Consider the following 17897-nt stretch of genomic DNA (forward strand, 5'->3'; position numbering starts at 1 on the left):
CGACTCTGCGTGACCCCATAGACGGCAGCCCACCAGGCTCCCCCGTCCCTGGGATTCTCCAGGCAAGAACACTGGAGTGGGTTGCCATTGCCTTCTCCAATGCGTGAAAAGTGCAAGTGAAGTCACTCAGTCGTGTCCGACTCTTCGCGACCCCGAGGACTGCAGCCTACCAGGCTCCTCCGTCCATGGGATTTCCCAGGCAAGAGTACTGGAGTGAGGTGCCATTGCCTTCTCCACTATGTGTAAATACCTCCTATGAATGGAAGAATTGAATTTTGTGTTTAGAAAAAGTGGGTTTGGGAGAAATTAGCTTACTTCATTACACTGGGAAAGCTTCATAGGGAAGCCTGAGGTGGTGACAAGAGGTCTCCATTGGAGGAGGGTGATGTAGAAATTTTAAGAACACAGGGCATGAGGAGATGATGGCATCAAGGGGACAGTGGGCAGTTGGCTTGGAATAAACAGTAAGTGATGGTAAAACAGGTTTAGGATCTTCTGCAGGCCTTTCTGACCAGATGCCCTCTTCCTGGAAGGCTGTAAAAGCCCGCAGACATTGTCACAAGTTTTGTTCACTGCAGTTCATTTAGGTAAATGTTACACTTTTTCAGGATCAGTTGGAAGATTTTTTGCCTCCCCATTACTTTGAGGGGAGGTTATCAAGACCCCGTTTATTGCAGAATTGGTTTTATTTACCTTCATAAGCTAGTGATGCCTGGGGAAGCATGCCCCACCGTTGTTGTAGCCAAACAATTGTGCAAGAACTGAAGGCACGGGACCCTCCCTCTGTTTTATGTTGTGAATCTTTATGTTGTTGGCTGTAAACTATAGGTGTCCCTCCTGCCCTTCGTCTCTGTGTGGGAATGTTGACCAGTTAACAGGGGATTCAGAGATAAGAGATTAGGAAGGACTACTAAAGTAGGTGTCCATGAAGATACTCTTCTTTCTCTTTCTTCTGAGAATTGTGCCCCATTCTTTTGGTCTTTCGTTGTAAAGCATAAGAGGAGGGTCAGAATTTGGCTGGAACATCCTGTACAGAGAAGGGGGCAGCACTGATCATCAGTGCTGAGAGGGGGTAGCCCACCCCTGAACTCAGGCCCTGAACTGATACCCTGCAGTGGGCGGGGTCTAACAGTGTCCCTTGCAACATGGCCTTGCATGTATGTCTCAAAAGCAGGAAACTCTTCTACTTTTTAAGGTATCTAGCATTGATTGCCTGGAAAATCCCATGGACGGAGGAGCCTGGTGGGCTACAGTCCATGGGGTCGCTACGAGTCGGACACGACTGAGCAACTTCACTTTCACTTTTCCCTTTCATGCCCTGGAGAAGGAAATGGCAACCCACTCCAGTGTTCTTGCCTGGAGAATCCCAGGGACGGCGGAGCCTGGTGGGCTGCCGTCTGTGGGGTCGCACAGAGTCGGACACGACTGAAGTGACTTAGCAGCAGCAGCAGCAGCAGCATTGATATTTATGACTGCCTTTTAAAATCCCTGTTTGCCATTTCTCCAGAGAAATGTCACCAGGCTGTTTAAAGGAAATTTGATTTAAGAAGTTTTGAAACAGTTATCATCTGGCTTTAATTGTAAAACATAGGTAAATATATAAAGAGAGGGAACATTTAAGCAGTCTATGTCCAGCAGCTGTATTTAAAAAATATTTTATTTTTGAATAGGTAAGACACAGTACAAAATTCAAAAAGACACATATGGGGATACAGTAAAGAGTCTCCCAGTCCTGTGCGCATCCACCTATTGCCCTTCCCATCAACTACCATTGTTTCTAAGAATTTACCCCACAGATATAACCCCATAGACACAATGTGAAATAACATATGCATAGGAATATTCATCGTAGCATTATTTATAATAGCAAAAGATAGGAAACAATGGAAACACCCATTAATAGGCTGATTAAATAAATTATGATTTGTCTATTCAATGGAGAAGTATACAGTTATAAAATAGACTGAGGCAGTCCTTTATGTGCAAGTACGTATGACGTGAAAAAAGCAGAAAAGTGCAGAACAGCACGCATAGTGTGCTATTAATATTTGTGTTTCTAACACAAGGAAATATGTGTACAGGCATGGAAACATCCCTGGAAGGGTGACAGGAGGGCGGGGGTTGGGAGGTAGGGCCGTGGGAGCAGCAGTTAAGAAGATGCAGTGCCCGAAGGGTATACTGAAGAACGGTGAGTTCTCTGAAATGTGAGGTGTGAGGTGGAGCGGCGGAGATGAGGTTAGCACAAACCCACTTCTCTTCTCCCTCTCTTTAGACAAATAGCAATAGCAGCATATGTTTCACTTTGCTGTGTAAACTTCCTTCTTCCCTTAATCTGTTTTGGATATCTTATCCAGGCATTTAGAGCACCCCTCCCTTTTTCTTTTAGGGGCTCCATGGCAATGCATTGTTTCTAATCTTTTGCTATTACAAATAATGCTAAAATAAGTAACCCCTTACATACGTCACTTTACATTTGGTGAGACTATATCTGAAGGTTAAATTTAAATTCTGAGAAGTGGAATGCTTGATTTAAAGAGTAAGTGCTTTTATAATTTTGAAAGACATTGCCATCCTTTTCAGAAGTTGTATCAGAATATACTGTCAGCTATGTGTGTGAGTATACCGCTTTCCCATAGATGCTTGCCAACTAAACACTTTAACAGACGTTTAAATTTTTACCAATCTTAACAGTTTAAAAAAGTGTCTCCGTATAGTTTTCACTTGCATTTCTTTTTATTATGAATGAAGGTCAGAATATTTTCATATGTTTCAGAACTATATATTTTTATCTGCTGAAAACATCTCAACTAGTGTAGTGACCTAGACCAGATTATTGAAGCTTTTGTAAGTCCAAGTTCCCCATCTGTAAATTGGGAATAAATATAGTAAGTAGGATTGTTGGATGATTGTTAAATGAAATTTGTGTACAGCGTTCAACATAGGCCTGGCACATAGCAAGCATTCAATAAGTTATGTGATGGCTGACAATCAGAGCAGCAAGTAGGACAGGGCAGATTCAATTAAGAAAAGAGGATTCATCTCCACATCTTCAGGCACACGGAGCCTTGTTCATTTACATTGCCATTCATCAGAGAAATGCAAAGTCAGATCTTGCCTTAGAAGAGGAAAGAACCTTCTGTTGGAACCCAGTCATGTTGGCAGAGCTGGTGAGGGGGTAAGCACAGTCTCATCTCTAATGTTCAGACTCAGTCAACGTGGTAAAGAAATTTGGTTTAATATGAAATAAAAACAAAACCAGAATAGCCCAGAAATGTACATTTCTTTATTCCACCGTGGTTCTACACTCCCAGCTAGCCCAGCCTGGAGTGAGTCTCTACTTGTAACCTCAGTGGGATGCCAGCCAGCCATCGTATGAAGGGGAAAGAGGGCAGACGCCTCTGAGTAGAGAAAGGAGACAACACAGGGAACCTGGCTTCTCCTAAACAGGATTACACTGTATCTCAGAAGCTAGAAAATAGACCTCTTTATTTTTAGCACATCCAACTGGTGTCCACAAAAGGAGAGCCTAGGTGAGACCTGTGTCCTGTAAGAAGCAGTATATATTTAATGGAGGTCTTCGGAGATAGGCACCCTGTCTCGGGGCAGCTCTTGCTGTGGTGCACAGGAGCTATCGCCGGGTAGACTGAATGGTTATTTACCTGAAGCTACTGATTATTTTCTTTAGATCTGTGTAAAGCTGTGGTGCCCCCTTTCTCATCAACTCCCCCAATTTTTTTTTTTTTTAATATTGTCCTGTTGCCGCTCTCTCAGGCTCCTTACTCCCCTTCATGTGCATCTCTTGCTAGCAAGCTAGTATCAGTCTTGCTTCTCTGAGATGAGGGCATCTTCTGCCTTTCTCTGGGGCCACAGAACTGGCAACAGGGTGGAGACGTGGCTAAATCTGGCCCAGACCAGACTGGCTGAGTGGTGGCGATCACTCCCCAAACTCCTCCCCCGCACCCCGCCCCATCCTTTTTCACTTGACAGATTCTGAAGGGCCATTCCAGGGCAGATGTGGCCTCCGATCCAGGTGTAGAAGCATCAGGATGATACATGGATCATGTCTGGAAAAGGGGTATGTGCAGTGTGAGGCCGAAGGACCTTGCACATTTGCACAGCTTGAGGGGCTGGTTGAGGGCCATCCTTTGATGAGCATTCCATGGCAAGGCCAGGACAGATGACAGACTGGGCCTCGTGGCCAGTGGTTGAAGCATTAAAGCACTTGGTGGTGTTTGAGCCAAGCAAGGGCATGGCGGTGTGGAGGCCGTGACAGAAGCTCACACAGCAAGAGCCGAAGCTGGGGGAGATGAAAAGCAGGCAAGGCTGGCTGGGAGCTGGGCCGCAGGGCCTCCGGCCGGTGTCTTCACGGCGTGTCCCCAGCTAGGAAAGCTTCCTCAAGGCCCTGCCTGTGGCCAGGGCCCATTTCCAGGTAACTGCCCACACTTGACCCCTCTCTGCTACTCCTTGGCGGTGCAGTGGGGGGGGCCCGCCTCGGCCACATAACCCGGGAGGCAGTGGCAGCGGTAGGAGCCCTCTGTGTTCTCACAGTGACCATGGACACAGAGCGCAGCAGGCCCGCTCAGGTCATCACACTCATTCACATCTGAGAGGAGGAGAGGGAGGAGAGAGCTGTAGGGAGCCTGCGTACCTATGGCCTGCTGCCCCCGGCGCCCCCTGGTCAGTAAGCCCCGACCCCTGCCCTGTAGCAGAATTGTCCGTGTGGCAGCCAGAGGATGCCTCAAAGGAAGCAACTCACGGACACAAAGCCAGGGGTCGTAAGCCCATACTGTGACCATGCTGTCTTGCCCCTGCCTTTCTTCTATCTAGAAACCTCCACAGAAGGGGCTTTCTAAGCACAGCGATAGACCTTGGGAGCTCTCACCACCTGGCCTGGTGCCCGGCAGGCCCACTAGCGGGCAGCAATGGGTCTGCCAACTAGGCGAAGTCAGGCGTCCCTAAGTGAGCAGTGGGCCAGTCTGACTATTCCACATGGAGCCAGCAGGGCCGTCCTGCCCCCTAGGCATTGGCACCCTTGATTCCAGACCTACCCACACAGGCCATGTGGGCCGTGTCCAGCTGGAAGCCCTCGAAGCAGTCACAGGTGTAGCCCTCGCGCACGCGCACGCAGCGGCCATTCTCACAGCCGTTCAGGATGCCGCACTCCTCGGCCTGGAGCCCTTCGAAGCCGGCCTGGTGCTCTGGGAGGGGGGAGTCAGAGAGCCAGAGGGGCTGAGGTCTCGTACCCCACCCTGGGGCCCTTGCCCTCTGCTCAGAGGAGCCTAATGAACTCTTGGGGTCAGGGTGGGGAGGGTTATAACACTGTCACAGAAAGATGGTGAAACAAAAGGCAATACCCCTAAAAAATAAGTATGTGTCAATTTTAGATGGGGAAATGTGCTTGCTTTAAATGAGGCTCCCGGGAAGTGGGGACTCACTGATTTCACAATACCAGGGCTCCTGAGCACTTTGGTGTCTCTATACAGTTTTGATTTTGTCGTGGTTGGTGGCAGGATGTTATGTTAAAATCTTCACATAGCTTTTTGGGGGTGGACAGGATTGGTAGCAAAAGGGACTACCCTCACTCACCATAAAGCAAAACTGCTCCCAGGTCTGCCTAACCCTCTTCTTTCTCTAAGTAACTCCCCTCCCCTGGGAAAGACCCTCCTCCTAAGACCCTCCCTCAGTGTAGTTTTGATCAGTCTGATACAGTGGCTGTGCCCGTGGCAAACACCACTGCACAGATGCCAGGCCCGACTTCCTTATTAGAATCCAAGTCCCAAGTGCTGGGGTCATTGCCACTTATGAACCAGGTCACCACAGTGGGCCTTTAAAGGGGTTAGAAATCCTTAATTCCCATTTTGAACTGTGGTGCTGAAGAAGACTCTTGAGAGTCCCTTGGGTAGCATGGAGGTCAAACCAGTCAATCCCAAAGGAAATCAACCCTGAATATTCATTGGAAGAACTGATCCTGAAGGTGAAGCTCCAATACTTTGGCCACCTGATGATAAGAGCTTGACTCACTGGAAAAAGACCCTGATGCTGGGAAAAGATTGAAGGCAGGAGGAGAAGGGGACAACAGAGGATGAGATGGTTGGATGGCATCACCGACTCAATGGACATGAGTTTGAACAAACTCAGGGAGATAGTGAAGGACAGGGAAGCCTGGCATGCTGCAGTCCATGGGGTCACAAAGAGTCAGAGATGACTTAGCGATTGAACAATTCCCACTTCGGGTCACAGGTTTGAACCTGTAGAGCAGGGTGTTCTGCAGACTGTAAGTGGCGTGGGAGGAGTGTGCTGCTGGCTCCCGCTCTCTGCTCCCACAAGCAGCTTTTGAGGTTGGGATGACGTCCCGCACGTTTTTGTGTCCCCTGTGTTAGTTAGTCCATCAGAGGGAGTTGTTAGCGCCTGTCCCTTGGGTGACCCGTGAGAGGGCTGGGTGGATTTTTCCCTTTCCTGTCCTCACCCTGCTGACAGTGATGAGCAGATGGAGAAGATGGAAGTGAAACAGCTTCAGAGCCCACCTCTTCCCCGTTTTTGCAGCAACACAGACCTGGATGGCTGGCCACGTAGTGGGGCTGGAGTTCTGAGGGCTGCAGGGGAGGTTCAGGGAGCGGTATGCGGTCCCCTGAGCGGCCGGCCGTGCTGGGGAAGAGTGGCTCGGGGATGGCGTCCTCGGGGCCCAGGTAGTTGTAGAAGGGGACCCCGTCTGGGCCATAGAGGCTATAGTGCAGGTCATCGGGCCCGGGGCCATACTCATAGCCGGGCCGGAAGTGGATCCCGGCCTCCCGCTCGGCTTCGATCCGGGCCACGTTGCAGAGCTGAGCATAGACCTCTGTCGGGAGCAGGGGGGAGAGAGGAAGCTGGGCCTGGGCTCCTGGGAGCTGAGGCCCGGGGTGCTGTTTCCTGACTCAAGGAGAGAGGGAGGTGCTGGGACCACCACCCCGAGTTCCTGGCGGTGTTCCTTTCCCCCCACCCCGCCCTGCCCCACAGCATCCATCCCCAAACAAGAGGGAGGGAAGACAGGCCCATGACTTGCCCTGCTCCTTTCTGAATCCCCCACCCTTTCCAGGTGAGGACATGCCCTGGCCTGGGGGCCCAGTTCTGCCGGTGTCCCCGCCTCCTGCCGTCTCACCGGAGCTCCTGGGGGGGCACAGAGCGCACTGCTGGCTCCAGGCCTCGCCGTCCTGACAGCAGCACTCCGTGTAGGTGGTGCGGCGGCCGTGCAGGGGATGGCTGCACACGTAATTGGTGACTCTCTTCCAGCAGATGTCCATGTGGATGTCATGGTCAGGCAGGTCCTCTGGGGGCACAGGGCACGTGAGCCTCCCCAGCCCTGGTCCGCTCCCCCTGCTGCTCCCACCCCCAGCCCCCACCCCCACCGACCCACACCACTGGTGCTGTTCACGCAGCGCTGCTGGCTGAGGTCCAGGGTGAGGGGCGGGCTGCAGAAGCAGTGGAAGGAGCCTTCCGTGTTCACACACTCGCCATTCTCACAGGCCAGGTCCTGGCACTCGTCGTGATCTGGGAGGCAGGGAGACGGGGAGGAACGTCGGGGGCAGTTGCCCACGCGCTGTGCCCACCCACCCCCGTCTTCAGGGAAGGGGGGTTTCTCGTAACTGATAATACCCCCCCCCACCTCCCGTCCAGTCTAGGAGGCCCCAGCCCAAGGATGGCTTGCCAGTAGGTGCCCCCCACCACCACCTCAGACCCGCCTGCTACAGCAGGCATCCTCCCTGGGGAAGGGGGACACTTCAGCCAGAACTGGGCTGCCTGGCAGGAGGGTGAGGGAGCATTCAGCTGTGGGCCCCGAGGTGGGGAGGGGTGGCAGGCGTCCTCACCCTCACACTTCCTGCGGGCGGCATTATAGTGGTAGCCAGGGTTGCACAGGCAGATGTAGCCAGGCACCGTGTTGAGACACCGGCCATTCTGGCAGAGCCCGGGCCCAAACATCACGCACTCGTCGGCATCTGTGGGAGGCCAGAGCTTAGTGAGGGCAAGGCAAGATGCGGGATGAGGTGGTCCTTAGGTCTAGGGGCTCCAAAGCCAGACTGACTGGGGCCTAATCCCAGCCTTGCCACTTGCTGGGGCGGGTGACATTGGGCCAATTGCTTAGGTTGTCCCTTGCTTCAGTTCCCTACCTAGAAAATGTGGCTCCTACTCCTTAACCTTGTAGAGTTGTTATGAGGGTTGAGATGTTAATATATGTAAGGTGCTTAAAATAGTGCTTGGCACATAACAAGCACTCAAGGAGAATCATTTCCGTTTCTGCTATTTCCTTTTCCAGTTTCAGGTATGAGTCCATACCCGAACCACCCTCTCTGTGTATGAGTTTCCCAAAGTTCCTGGCTCTGTAAGTGGGGCCAGGGAGATCAGCAGCTGCCTCTGGCCTCTGTCCCTGTGCCCTGGGACTGGGTTAGTCAAGGCATCATAGCTTGTTCCTGGAGGGCTCAGCCTTGTGGGGCGCAGAGAAACCAAAGTGGGGTTGCCAGGACAATCCAGGAGGAGCTCAGGTCAGAACTTCCAGCTAAAGATCTGCAGCCTTGGGACAGGAAGGTTAGAAGCAACCCAAGAGGTGGGACCTGCACACAGAGGCCTCCTGGGGGACCAGGCCGGGCCCACTGAGGTGAGTGGCGTTTGGGGAGGAGGGTCTTGGGGAGATTACCTGTGTACGTGGTCTGTCCAAACATCCAGGCTCCTTCCACAGGGATGTAGCCTTTCCCACTAGGGCAGATCTCGCTGAACTCGACTGTGCAGGGAGGCATCCAAGCTCAGAGAGAGAAAGACTCTGCCACCCCCACCCCACCCCTGAGAGGACCTGGGACCCTTGGGGGCCTTGCCTGAGTCCTCATCTGGGCACAGGTCACAGGCATCTCCCCAGCCGGTGCCCTGGGTGCAGCAGCACTCGGCCTGCGTGGTGTTCCGGCCCAGAAGGCTGGAGCAGGGCGTCTGGTCCTTCTGTCCAGAGTAGCATTCCATGCGGACGGGGCCTGGTGGGTGCGCCCCTGGCCGGGCCTCAGGGACACTCGGACCTGTGTGCGACAGATGCCCCTTATTAACGTCTGTTCATGGTCCCCTGGGGCATTTAAGTTTTAAACATTTATACGGCACGTTACAGTGTACTTTTATTATCTCATTTGATAAGGCTTATGAAGAGTTTATTATCATCAGCTTTCTTTTATAGAAGAGGCAGTTGCGGCTTAGAGAAGCTAGGTGACTTGCAAGAGCCACCTAGTGGCAGAGCAGGGAAGTGACCCCAGTTCCTCGGGTGCCAAGCCCCCGCTCTTTCCAAGATACCATCCTGCCTTCCCCCCCTGCAGTGGGGTGGCCCCAGTCCCCGGCACACCACACCATACGGGCATGGTATGGTACATCGTTCCTCTGTGTCACACTGTACCCCTGCCCCTCCCACCCTGCCTTGTTCCGGGTCCTGCTTGCTTTTCCCCAAGTCAGAGAAGGCCAGCTGAATCCTAGTCCTAGGCTGAGAGGCTGAACCCGGCAGCTCTGGAGTGGAGTGGGACGGAAGAGTCAGAGCTTAGCTCAGTTTCAGGGCCTCCCTCACCCAAGAGCTTCCTGGGGTTTGACTGAGGGTCCCTCCAAGGCTCAGATGGTGAGGGACAGGGAAGCCTGGTGTGCTGAAGTCCATGGGGTCACGAAGAGTCAGACACGACTTGGCGACTGAACAATAACAACCAAGGCTCAATCTGAGCTCCCTGCCCCCCTCCCAAGTTGGCATTAGAGCTTCTGGAGCCTCCTGTGGGGTCGTCGAAGCCCTGCAACCTCCTGGAAGTTCCCAGGGTGTAGCCGACTTTGCTCCACACTCAGACTCCTCACCCCTCCGCACTCCAGCCCTAAGATGCTCCCCTGCCCACATCGCCGAGATCCCTCTCAAGAGCTGGAGCAGCGTAAGCACTGTGTACGCCAGACAGCGGGGGGTGCACCGTGAGGGTGGGGCGCGGGGCTCACCTCCAGCCCCCCGCGGGCGGCAACGCCCCTCCTGAGCGTCGTACTCCTCCAGGTCGCTGGCGCAGAGGCACAGGAAGGAGCCCTCCACGTTCTCGCAGAGCGCCGCCCCACACACCGCCAGCATGAGCTCACACTCGTTCACGTCTGCCAGACAGGAGGACTGGCTCGCGGGCGAGGGAGAGGCAGCCCAGGCCCCTGCCCCTGCCTCCAGCCCCGCGGGCACATCCCTGTCTCATCCTCCCGCCCCCAACCCCCAAAGAAACAGCCTAGGGCCTGGGGAAGAGGGGGAGAGGGTATGACTTCGCAGGAAGGAGAACCAGATGAGCAGAGGGGATGGGAAGGGAGGGAGAAGGAGAAGGGTGGCAGAAAAGGGCCCATAAATGGACAAAGAGGAAGAGTTCCTCCCTCTGCACGTTCCCCAAACGTGCCTCTTGAACCCTTGTCTCTGGGAAAGCGTGGCGCCTTCACTAGTGTGCTTGCTCCCCCTGCTGGTAGAACGGGGTCTTGCTTCCCCGATCAACCTGGCCACGGCGCCCCTGTAGGGTGTGAGTGTGGCGCTCCGCGGCGCAATCGGGTGTCCCTCTTTGTGACTCCATGCACCGACTGTAGCCCGCCAGGCTCCGCTATCCATGGGAATCCTCCAGGCAAGAATGCTGGAGTGGGTTGCCATTTCCCACTCCAAGGGATCTTCCCAACCCGGGGATTGGACCCACGTCTCCTGAATCTCCTGCACTGGCAGGTGGAGTCTTTACCACTGAGCCACCTGGGAAGCCCAAGGCGCCCCTGTAGTTCAGTTCAGTTCAGTTCGGTCGCTCAGTCATGTCCGACTCTTTGCAACCCCATGGACTACAGCACGCCAGGCCTCCCTGTCCATCACCAACTCCCGGAGTTTTACTCAAACTCATGTCCGTTGAGTCGGTGATGCCATCCAACCATCTCATCCTCTGTCGGGGGAGCTGAAATCCCCCTTCCTTGTCACTCTATGTTGAGGGCTCTATATGGAGCCCACGTGACCCTGAACCTTTCAGGAGGAGGGCCCTAGGGCCCCTCTATGCAGGGCAGCCAAGATCTGTGGAGATGGGGTCAAGGGCCCAAGAGCCTTCCCTTCCCTGGTTCAGAACTGGCTAGCCCGCAGGCTTCTCACCAACGCAGTCCCAGCCGGAGGGCGAGGTCTCGAAGCCCTGGTCACAGAGGCAGCGGAAGGAGCCGTCGGTGTTGTCGCAGAAGCCATGGTTCCCACACACGGTGTCGTTGGCACACTCGTCTATGTCTGTGGGACAGGGTGGGCTACAGTGTAGGGTGTGCTCTCTATTCGCCAGGAATACTTATTTATCTGGCTTATTAACACCACGATCTCTGAAGACTAACTTCTGAACACAGAGAGAAAACTAACAGTCCTCTTCAATTTTTGTGTAACTGCTGCGTGGAAAATACACAAACAGCTGCAAAAATAGTTTCTAGCCAGATACGTGAAAAGTAGGTGTTGTCCTGGGCCTCCCAGCCCGCGTGCTCCCTCCCCACTCACCAATGCAGTCTCCAGTCGGGGCCATGTGGAAGCCAGGCTGGCAGCCCAGGACACAGCGGTAGGAGCCAGGGCTGTTCTCACACCTCCAGGCCCCGCACATCGGTTCTCCGAGGTCCTCGCACTCATCAATGTCTGTCCCCAGGGCCAGGAGAGGGGACAGAAGTGGCCAGGTCACTACCCTGACCCCACCTCTCTGGCATTACAAGGTCATGCCCCTCAACTTCTGAGGTTCTTGATTGGTTCTAAACCACTATGTTAATTTCAACCCCAAAACATCAAGTTTAGGACTCTTTCCCCTGATCCGCAGGCCTGATTGTCCAGGAGGAGAGCTCTCGGCCTCTGTGACACTCCTTTTCCCCGCACCCTTCCCTCCACAGCAGAGCAATGTCTACTTTTCTCTCTATAAAACCTTTCCCAAAGTGTATATGTCTCCCTTGCTTAGTTTCAAGATTATCCATAGCTGTCTATTTGTTCCAACAAAAGGCACTGAACCCAGGTGGTGTAAATGTCTATTGCATCCATTTCGTTTTAAAAAAAACTAGACTGTGTGCTCTGCTACAGCACAAGGACATCCTGGGGGCAATCTCTGAGTCAGAAGAGGCCGAATAAAGACATTATCCATTGGATGATTTATATGCGGAAAGTGCTCGAAGCTGGGGTTCCTGGCTCCTGAGGAGCTGGCAGGATGGAGGTGTCTGTCTGTCGACGTGGGGCAGAGCCCTGTCTGCTTACCCCCCGGAGCCCTTACCCACACACTCCCCGCTCTCTGGGGAGGGCTGGAAGCCAGTCTCACACACACAGTTGAAGGAGCCCTCGGTGTTGACACACTGGCCCCCGAGACAACGGTCAGTGACTGCACACTCGTCCACATCTAGAAGAGAGACGTTTGTCAGCAGGGCCAGCCATGGGTCCCTAGGGCCTTGTGCAGTTTCACCCAGAGGAGGGTCAGGGAGTGGCTCAAAGTAGGAAAGGGCTGGAAGATCTGAGCGAGAGTCCAGAGCTGGAAGCCAGAGGCGTAGTTGGGCGTGGAGCCCTGGAGTCAGGCAGGGCAGAGGGTGAAGGCACCTGCTCCAGAGTCCCTCCCTGACACCTGGCTGCCAACCTCATCACTCAGCCTCCCATCTTCCCATCCCAGGTGGACCGTTTTGTCAGTATGTGGGATGACCCCTAACGGCCCCTGCTGCCGGCTTCTCACCTTGGCAGCTGGTGCCCCCGTCTGCGCTGATGAAGCCGTCAGCACAGAGACAGAAGAAGGACCCGTGGCTGTTGAGGCACTCGCCACGTGGTGCGCAGTACTCCTCGCCCACACACTCGTTCACATCTGCGGGCAGATGAGCAGGTGGTGTCTCCCGGTGTCTCTCCCCAGGCGGGGGATGTTCTGGGGAGTGTGCGATGTAGGGAAACCCTCTGCCCCACCCCGTCCCCGGCCGGGGAGACCTGAGCCACTCACCCTCACACACCGTGCCGTTGACCAGCTGGAAGCCCGGGGGACAGAGGCATTGGTAGGAGCCAGCCGTGTTCTTGCACTCGCCTCCCAGGCAGCTGCTCTGGGGGTCTTCACACTCGTCCACATCTGCCGGGCCACAGAAGGAGATGGTAGTGCGGAGGGGTGGGGTGGGGAGGCGGAACTGATGGGAAGACCTCTCAAGGGCAGGGATCAACAAGGAGGTCTCCAGAGGACCTGGAGGTCTGCCCGAGGAGACCGGACCCATAGGAGCATTATCCCCTTGTAAACTGGCACAGCTGGGAGAAGCTGGCGAGGGAGCCTTCGGGGAGCAGGATGGCTGCAGCTCCCTCTATGCTGCCCCAGCCCAGCCCAGCAGGCTCCCCCAGCCTCCTGCTGCCCACACCGTGCCTGCCCCAGGGACACCTGGTCTCTCCCAGCAACCCTGGCCTAGGGTGGCCAAACCCTACTGCCCTCATCATGGCTGAGATTTTACAGAAACAGCAGGAAAACAACCGAGAAATAAGCCGAGGAAGCAGATACAGAGAACCTGAGGAGGTAACAGAAAGTGGATAATTTAAATTGGCCTACAGATTGCCCTGGGCCTTCCCTGGTAGCACAGACCGTAAAGAATCCGCCTGCCAAAGCAGGAGACCTGGGTTTGATCCCTAGGCCAGGACGATTCCCCTGGAGAAGGAAATGGCAACCCACTCTAGTATTCTTGCCTGGAGAATCCCATGGACAGAGGAGCCTGGCAGGCTACAGTTCATACAGTCCATGGGGTTACAAAGAGTCAGACACAACTGAGCAACTAACACTTTCACTTTCTTTCACAGATGGCCTGATACCGGCCAGGGTCTTCAGAATAATGTTGTAGCACCCACCTTTACAAGGAACCCTTGAGGAGCTTGTTAGATAACAGATCCCAAGGCCCCCCCAGCAGACAGATTTAGCCCGTCTGACAAGGCCTGGAAGTCACATGTCTATCGAACAAACTCCCCTAGTGATTCTGACAAGCACTGAAGCTTTCGTCCAGTGGCTCACTGGACCCCTGGACCCAGATCTGCAGTCACCTTTCTGACTCCTGTTTAGGGAGGCAGGGCTGAGAATAGGCGTCCCTAGCTAGCCCACCCTCCGAGGTGAACTCCCTTCTCTGAGGGTGAAGGGTTAGTCTCCTGCTCCCCATCGGGGGCCTCTCACCTTCACAGGTGTGGCCCAGGGCGCTGGGCTGGTAGCCCGCCTCGCAGTCCCTGCAGGAGAAGGAGCCGGCAGTGTTGGTGCAGACTCCGGACGGGCAGACTCCCGGAAAGGCGCATTCGTCTAGGTCTGGGGCAGACAGACAGCCAGTCAGTCACCCAGGGGGTCCGGGGATGCCTCCCTCCACCTGGCCAGGCCAGAACCACCCTGCGCCTCTGGTTCCCTCTCTGAGCTTGTCGGACTCTGCGGGCCCCCGGGGAAGGGGAGCCCCTGGCTCTGGGCCTCCTACAGAGCAACCCCCGCATCCTCTCCCTGGTATGCTTCTGGGGTGGCTTGGCCATCAGCTTCCTTCCCTCTTGTCGCTGTGACTCCCTTCTCCTTCTGTCCTCATGGAGAAAACAGAAGCTCAAGTCCATTCACAGGGTCCTCTAGCCTAGCCCGAAGACCCCCAGCATCAACCCCAAACCAGGGGACAAATGGAGTGTTCTTTGGGAGGTCCAAGGGCCTGTGCTCTCAGTCCCCCTTGGCCAACCCCCTTCCCAGGGTTACCTTCACAGGCGGTGCCATCCTCATTCACCCAGTACCCACTCTCGCAGGCTGAGCAGGTAAAGGACCCCTCCGTGTTGAGACAGAGGCCCATGGGGCACGAGGCCCGGATGGCACACTCGTCGACATCTGAAACAGGCCATTGAGTTCTGTGTGGGGCTCTCTGCAGGACAGACATGCCAGGCTAGCCGGAGGTTGACAGGGAGGGGTAGGGTGGGGCTGGGAGGGGTGGTGGGGGAAAGACAGTCTGTGCAGCAGCGCTGTGTTGGGTCAGCTCAGGGATGTGGGCCAGAGAGAAGGAGCTGCAGGTGGACATGCCGTGGAGGGACAAAGGGCGCTTCGGATCCTTGTACCTTGGCAGCCCTTCTCATCTGGGGTGACTTCATAGCCCTGCTCACAGGAGCATCTAAAAGAGCCCTCCATGTTGATGCACGTTCCGTGGGCGCAGACCCCAGGGGTCAGACACTCATTCACATCTGTGGGAGAGAAGTCCAAGCTGGCGGGATGGCCTCCTGTTCCTCGCGCAGCCTCCAGCATCAGGCCGAGAGCGCCTCTGTTATGAAGCCAGGGAACCAGCATTCCGAGGGGCCCTAGCACCCTGGGAAGGACCAGAGGTCATTCCTGCTCCTGGACCCATCTACCTCGGCTGGGCGCCCTTCCCCCGCTGAACTAACTTCCGTCCCTGAGCTGACTTCAGCTCCATCCAGTGACACAGGGCACCCTACAAGTTCCTAGAAAAGGGGGTGCCAGGTCCTCCCCCTAGCCCTGGGACTGGTTTGGCCCATCTGAGGACACCTGGAGGACTGAGGACTCCTGCCTCACCTTAGAGTGAGTCTGAACCTCTCTGGTCTCCTCCCCGCCAACCAAACGGGTATGACCCCAAGTTCTCAGCCCACCCACCAGTTTCAGCGGGCGAGTGGGTAACACAGTGCAAGGCCAAGCTCTGCCTGGGCGGTTGAGCGGCAGTCTCAAGGGCCTGGGAAACGCCTGCCCTCTCCAGAGTCTCAAAGCCTCTATTCACGACTCAGTCCCTCCTGGCATCCCGAGCCCTGGGCCCTTCTTTTTGTGGGAGCTGAGGGAAAGTGCATTCCTCCGACAGCTGACATGCACCCCGCCCCACCCCCGACCTCCAGAGAAGAGCACTCGCCCTTCTCTTAGGCACTGGTGTTAGAGATTGCTCATGAGGTGCAGGAGGGCAGAAGACCCCCTCCTCCTGGAGGACCACACCACTGGCATCAGCCTCTTCCAAGAGATGCTTGGCACCTTCAGCCTACCTAGCAGAATCCAGCCACAGAAGCCTCTGGAACCTTGGGCTGTATGTAGCTTCTGGATGGATATGGCCAAGGAGCCTAAGGGGCCCCCCACCCTGGCTGATTCAGAAGGCAGAGCACCAGTAACTGAAGCACGCCCACCTCATCCCCAACGTCATCTGGAAACCCAGCCGGGTCACGAAGGACAATAACCTCCAAACCATTTCCCTCTGCCCACGCCTCCCTCCACCCCCCACCTCCATGTGGGGGCTCAATTCAGGGTCCCCAGGCCAAACAGCCCCCTCGGTGCCTTGGCAGGCAGCCCTCACCTACACAGCTCCCGCCCTGGCCCCTGTAGCCCTCCTCGCAGGGCAGGCAAGTGTAGGAGCCAGGGGAGTTGACGCATCTCCCATCAGGGCATGTGCCAGGGTGACGGCATTCGTTGATATCTGCAAAATAACAGCCCCTCCCTTGGTCATTTCTGGGAACCACGGCCCGCGGGTGGTTGACCTGTGAAGGAGCACATCCTTGACCCTGCCCTCGGTCGGGGAGAAGGAGGGATGTCAGTTTCTGTACAGATGGAAACTAGGAGAAAGTGAGTGCTGTCCTGTGTTTCCAGCCCCACCTCCCACCCACCGTCCTGGATAAAAGAGAGATGAGAGACTTTGAAGGAGAAGCCCTGCTGCAGGAGGCCGTGCTCTCACTAGCTTGGGGAGGGTGAGAGGGCTCGACTCTTGGGAAGGGCCTTCGTCTCTCCCTTGTTCGTTTACAAGGGGTGACGATGACGGGACTGGACGTGCTTGGCACAGAAGGCCCCAGAGATCCCAGAACAGATCCTAGCTGGGCAATGAAGGCCAAAACGGGCTTCCCGACACCCGGAAACGAAGACTGAGGATGACTCCCCCAGTCTTTGATGTGTCCAAGACCAGCCCTGAGGATGATGCAGAGTAAGGCTGACGCAGAGGCTAGGAAGGCTGCTGGAGAGGGGAATTTTCTTCCAGTTGAGAACCACACAGTGCTCCCACACCCACTCTGGTGAGATCCAGGAAAGCCCAGCCCAAAAGGGTGAGTCTGAGCACCAATCAGACAAGCAGGGGGAGGGATGAGCCATGGAGGGAGAGGAGCCAGTCCTGGGAGGTGAGAACAAGGGGGCAGAGGGTGAGCTTGCTCCCAGGAGTGGCACACAGGGTTCTGCCCAGTGCGAAGCCGGCATGCTGGAGAGTCCAGCCTCCAAGGCACCCCAGCGACCTAGGCCGAGTTGGGGAGGTCGGAACTCGGGGATTGAATTCTGGGTCAGGACGGCAGGAAGACGTTCGGCTCCTCCAGCCTAGTATACAGGCTCCCAATCACTCTTCACTACGGACAGATTGACTGAGCTCCAGAGGAAACAGGAGGGTTCACCCTCCCTGCGTGGGTAATTGTCGCCCTCCCGCAGGAAGTCCATCTGCTCATGGAGATTCAGAGGCGCTACTGACCAGGAGGAAGACCTGCTCAGCACCCAGGGAGAAGAGAAAGGACAGAGGCAGAGCCCAGGGTCAGAACACAGGCTTCCTGCAAAAGGACTCAAGGCAGCAGTTGTCATGATAAAACAGGACATGGGCTCGGAAGTGGAGGGTGAAAATGAATGTCCTCTGAGGTTGTTTGGTCTGCAGAAGACCGGGTACATCAGAGCCCTCTGTTCCAGGGAACCAGTCACTTCTCACGGCCAAAACTTCACCCTACAGGTCCACATGAGGAAGACATACACAGATCAGAGAATGTTGCAGGGGTGTGTGTGTGACGAGATACCCAGAACTCCTGGGCAATGTCAGAGACACTGAGATAAGGTTCATCTCAGGAAAGAGGGCAGCCAAGAGCCCCTTGTTGGGCTGTGGTGATACCAGGCTAAACTATTCTAGAAGCTTCTGTAAAAACAGAACTGGAGAAAACAAGATGGAGGTAGAAGAAATGAAGGTTCTAGGGCCACCAA

The 17897-nt window shown here is 55.2% G+C and overlaps 1 protein-coding gene across 8 annotated transcripts in view; it reads right to left on the reverse strand.

Annotated features, from left to right (window-relative positions):
- Nucleotides 1-1639: 1639 nt before the first annotated feature.
- LTBP2 (latent transforming growth factor beta binding protein 2) overlaps nt 1640-17897 on the reverse strand; it is a 106490-nt gene continuing 90232 nt past the window's right edge. For 3 of the 8 annotated variants that reach the window (XM_081509204.1, XM_081509202.1, XM_081509206.1), the window contains 18 exons: nt 16258-16377; nt 15032-15154; nt 14682-14807; nt 14136-14261; nt 12942-13064; nt 12687-12812; nt 12240-12362; nt 11492-11623; nt 11111-11236; nt 9967-10110; nt 8841-9032; nt 8666-8749; nt 7842-7970; nt 7387-7524; nt 7136-7303; nt 6554-6835; nt 5049-5198; nt 1640-4603 (listed from right to left, as the gene is read on the reverse strand). In XM_081509204.1, the coding sequence (XP_081365330.1) occupies nt 4458-4603; nt 5049-5198; nt 6554-6835; nt 7136-7303; nt 7387-7524; nt 7842-7970; nt 8666-8749; nt 8841-9032; nt 9967-10110; nt 11111-11236; nt 11492-11623; nt 12240-12362; nt 12687-12812; nt 12942-13064; nt 14136-14261; nt 14682-14807; nt 15032-15154; nt 16258-16377 (2558 nt within the window). In that variant the 3' untranslated portion in view covers nt 1640-4457. Of the gene's footprint in view, nt 4604-5048; nt 5199-6466; nt 6836-7135; nt 7304-7386; nt 7525-7841; nt 7971-8665; nt 8750-8840; nt 9033-9966; nt 10111-11110; nt 11237-11491; nt 11624-12239; nt 12363-12686; nt 12813-12941; nt 13065-14135; nt 14262-14681; nt 14808-15031; nt 15155-16257; nt 16378-17897 lie in introns of all 8 variants that reach the window. The other 5 variants (XM_081509205.1, XM_081509203.1, XM_081509200.1 and 2 more) reach the window with 3 other exon arrangements.

Source organism: Giraffa tippelskirchi, chromosome 7, assembly GCF_054371585.1.
Source record: "Giraffa tippelskirchi isolate mGirTip1 chromosome 7, T2T-mGirTip1v1.2.pri, whole genome shotgun sequence".
Lineage (NCBI taxonomy): Eukaryota > Metazoa > Chordata > Mammalia > Artiodactyla > Giraffidae > Giraffa > Giraffa tippelskirchi.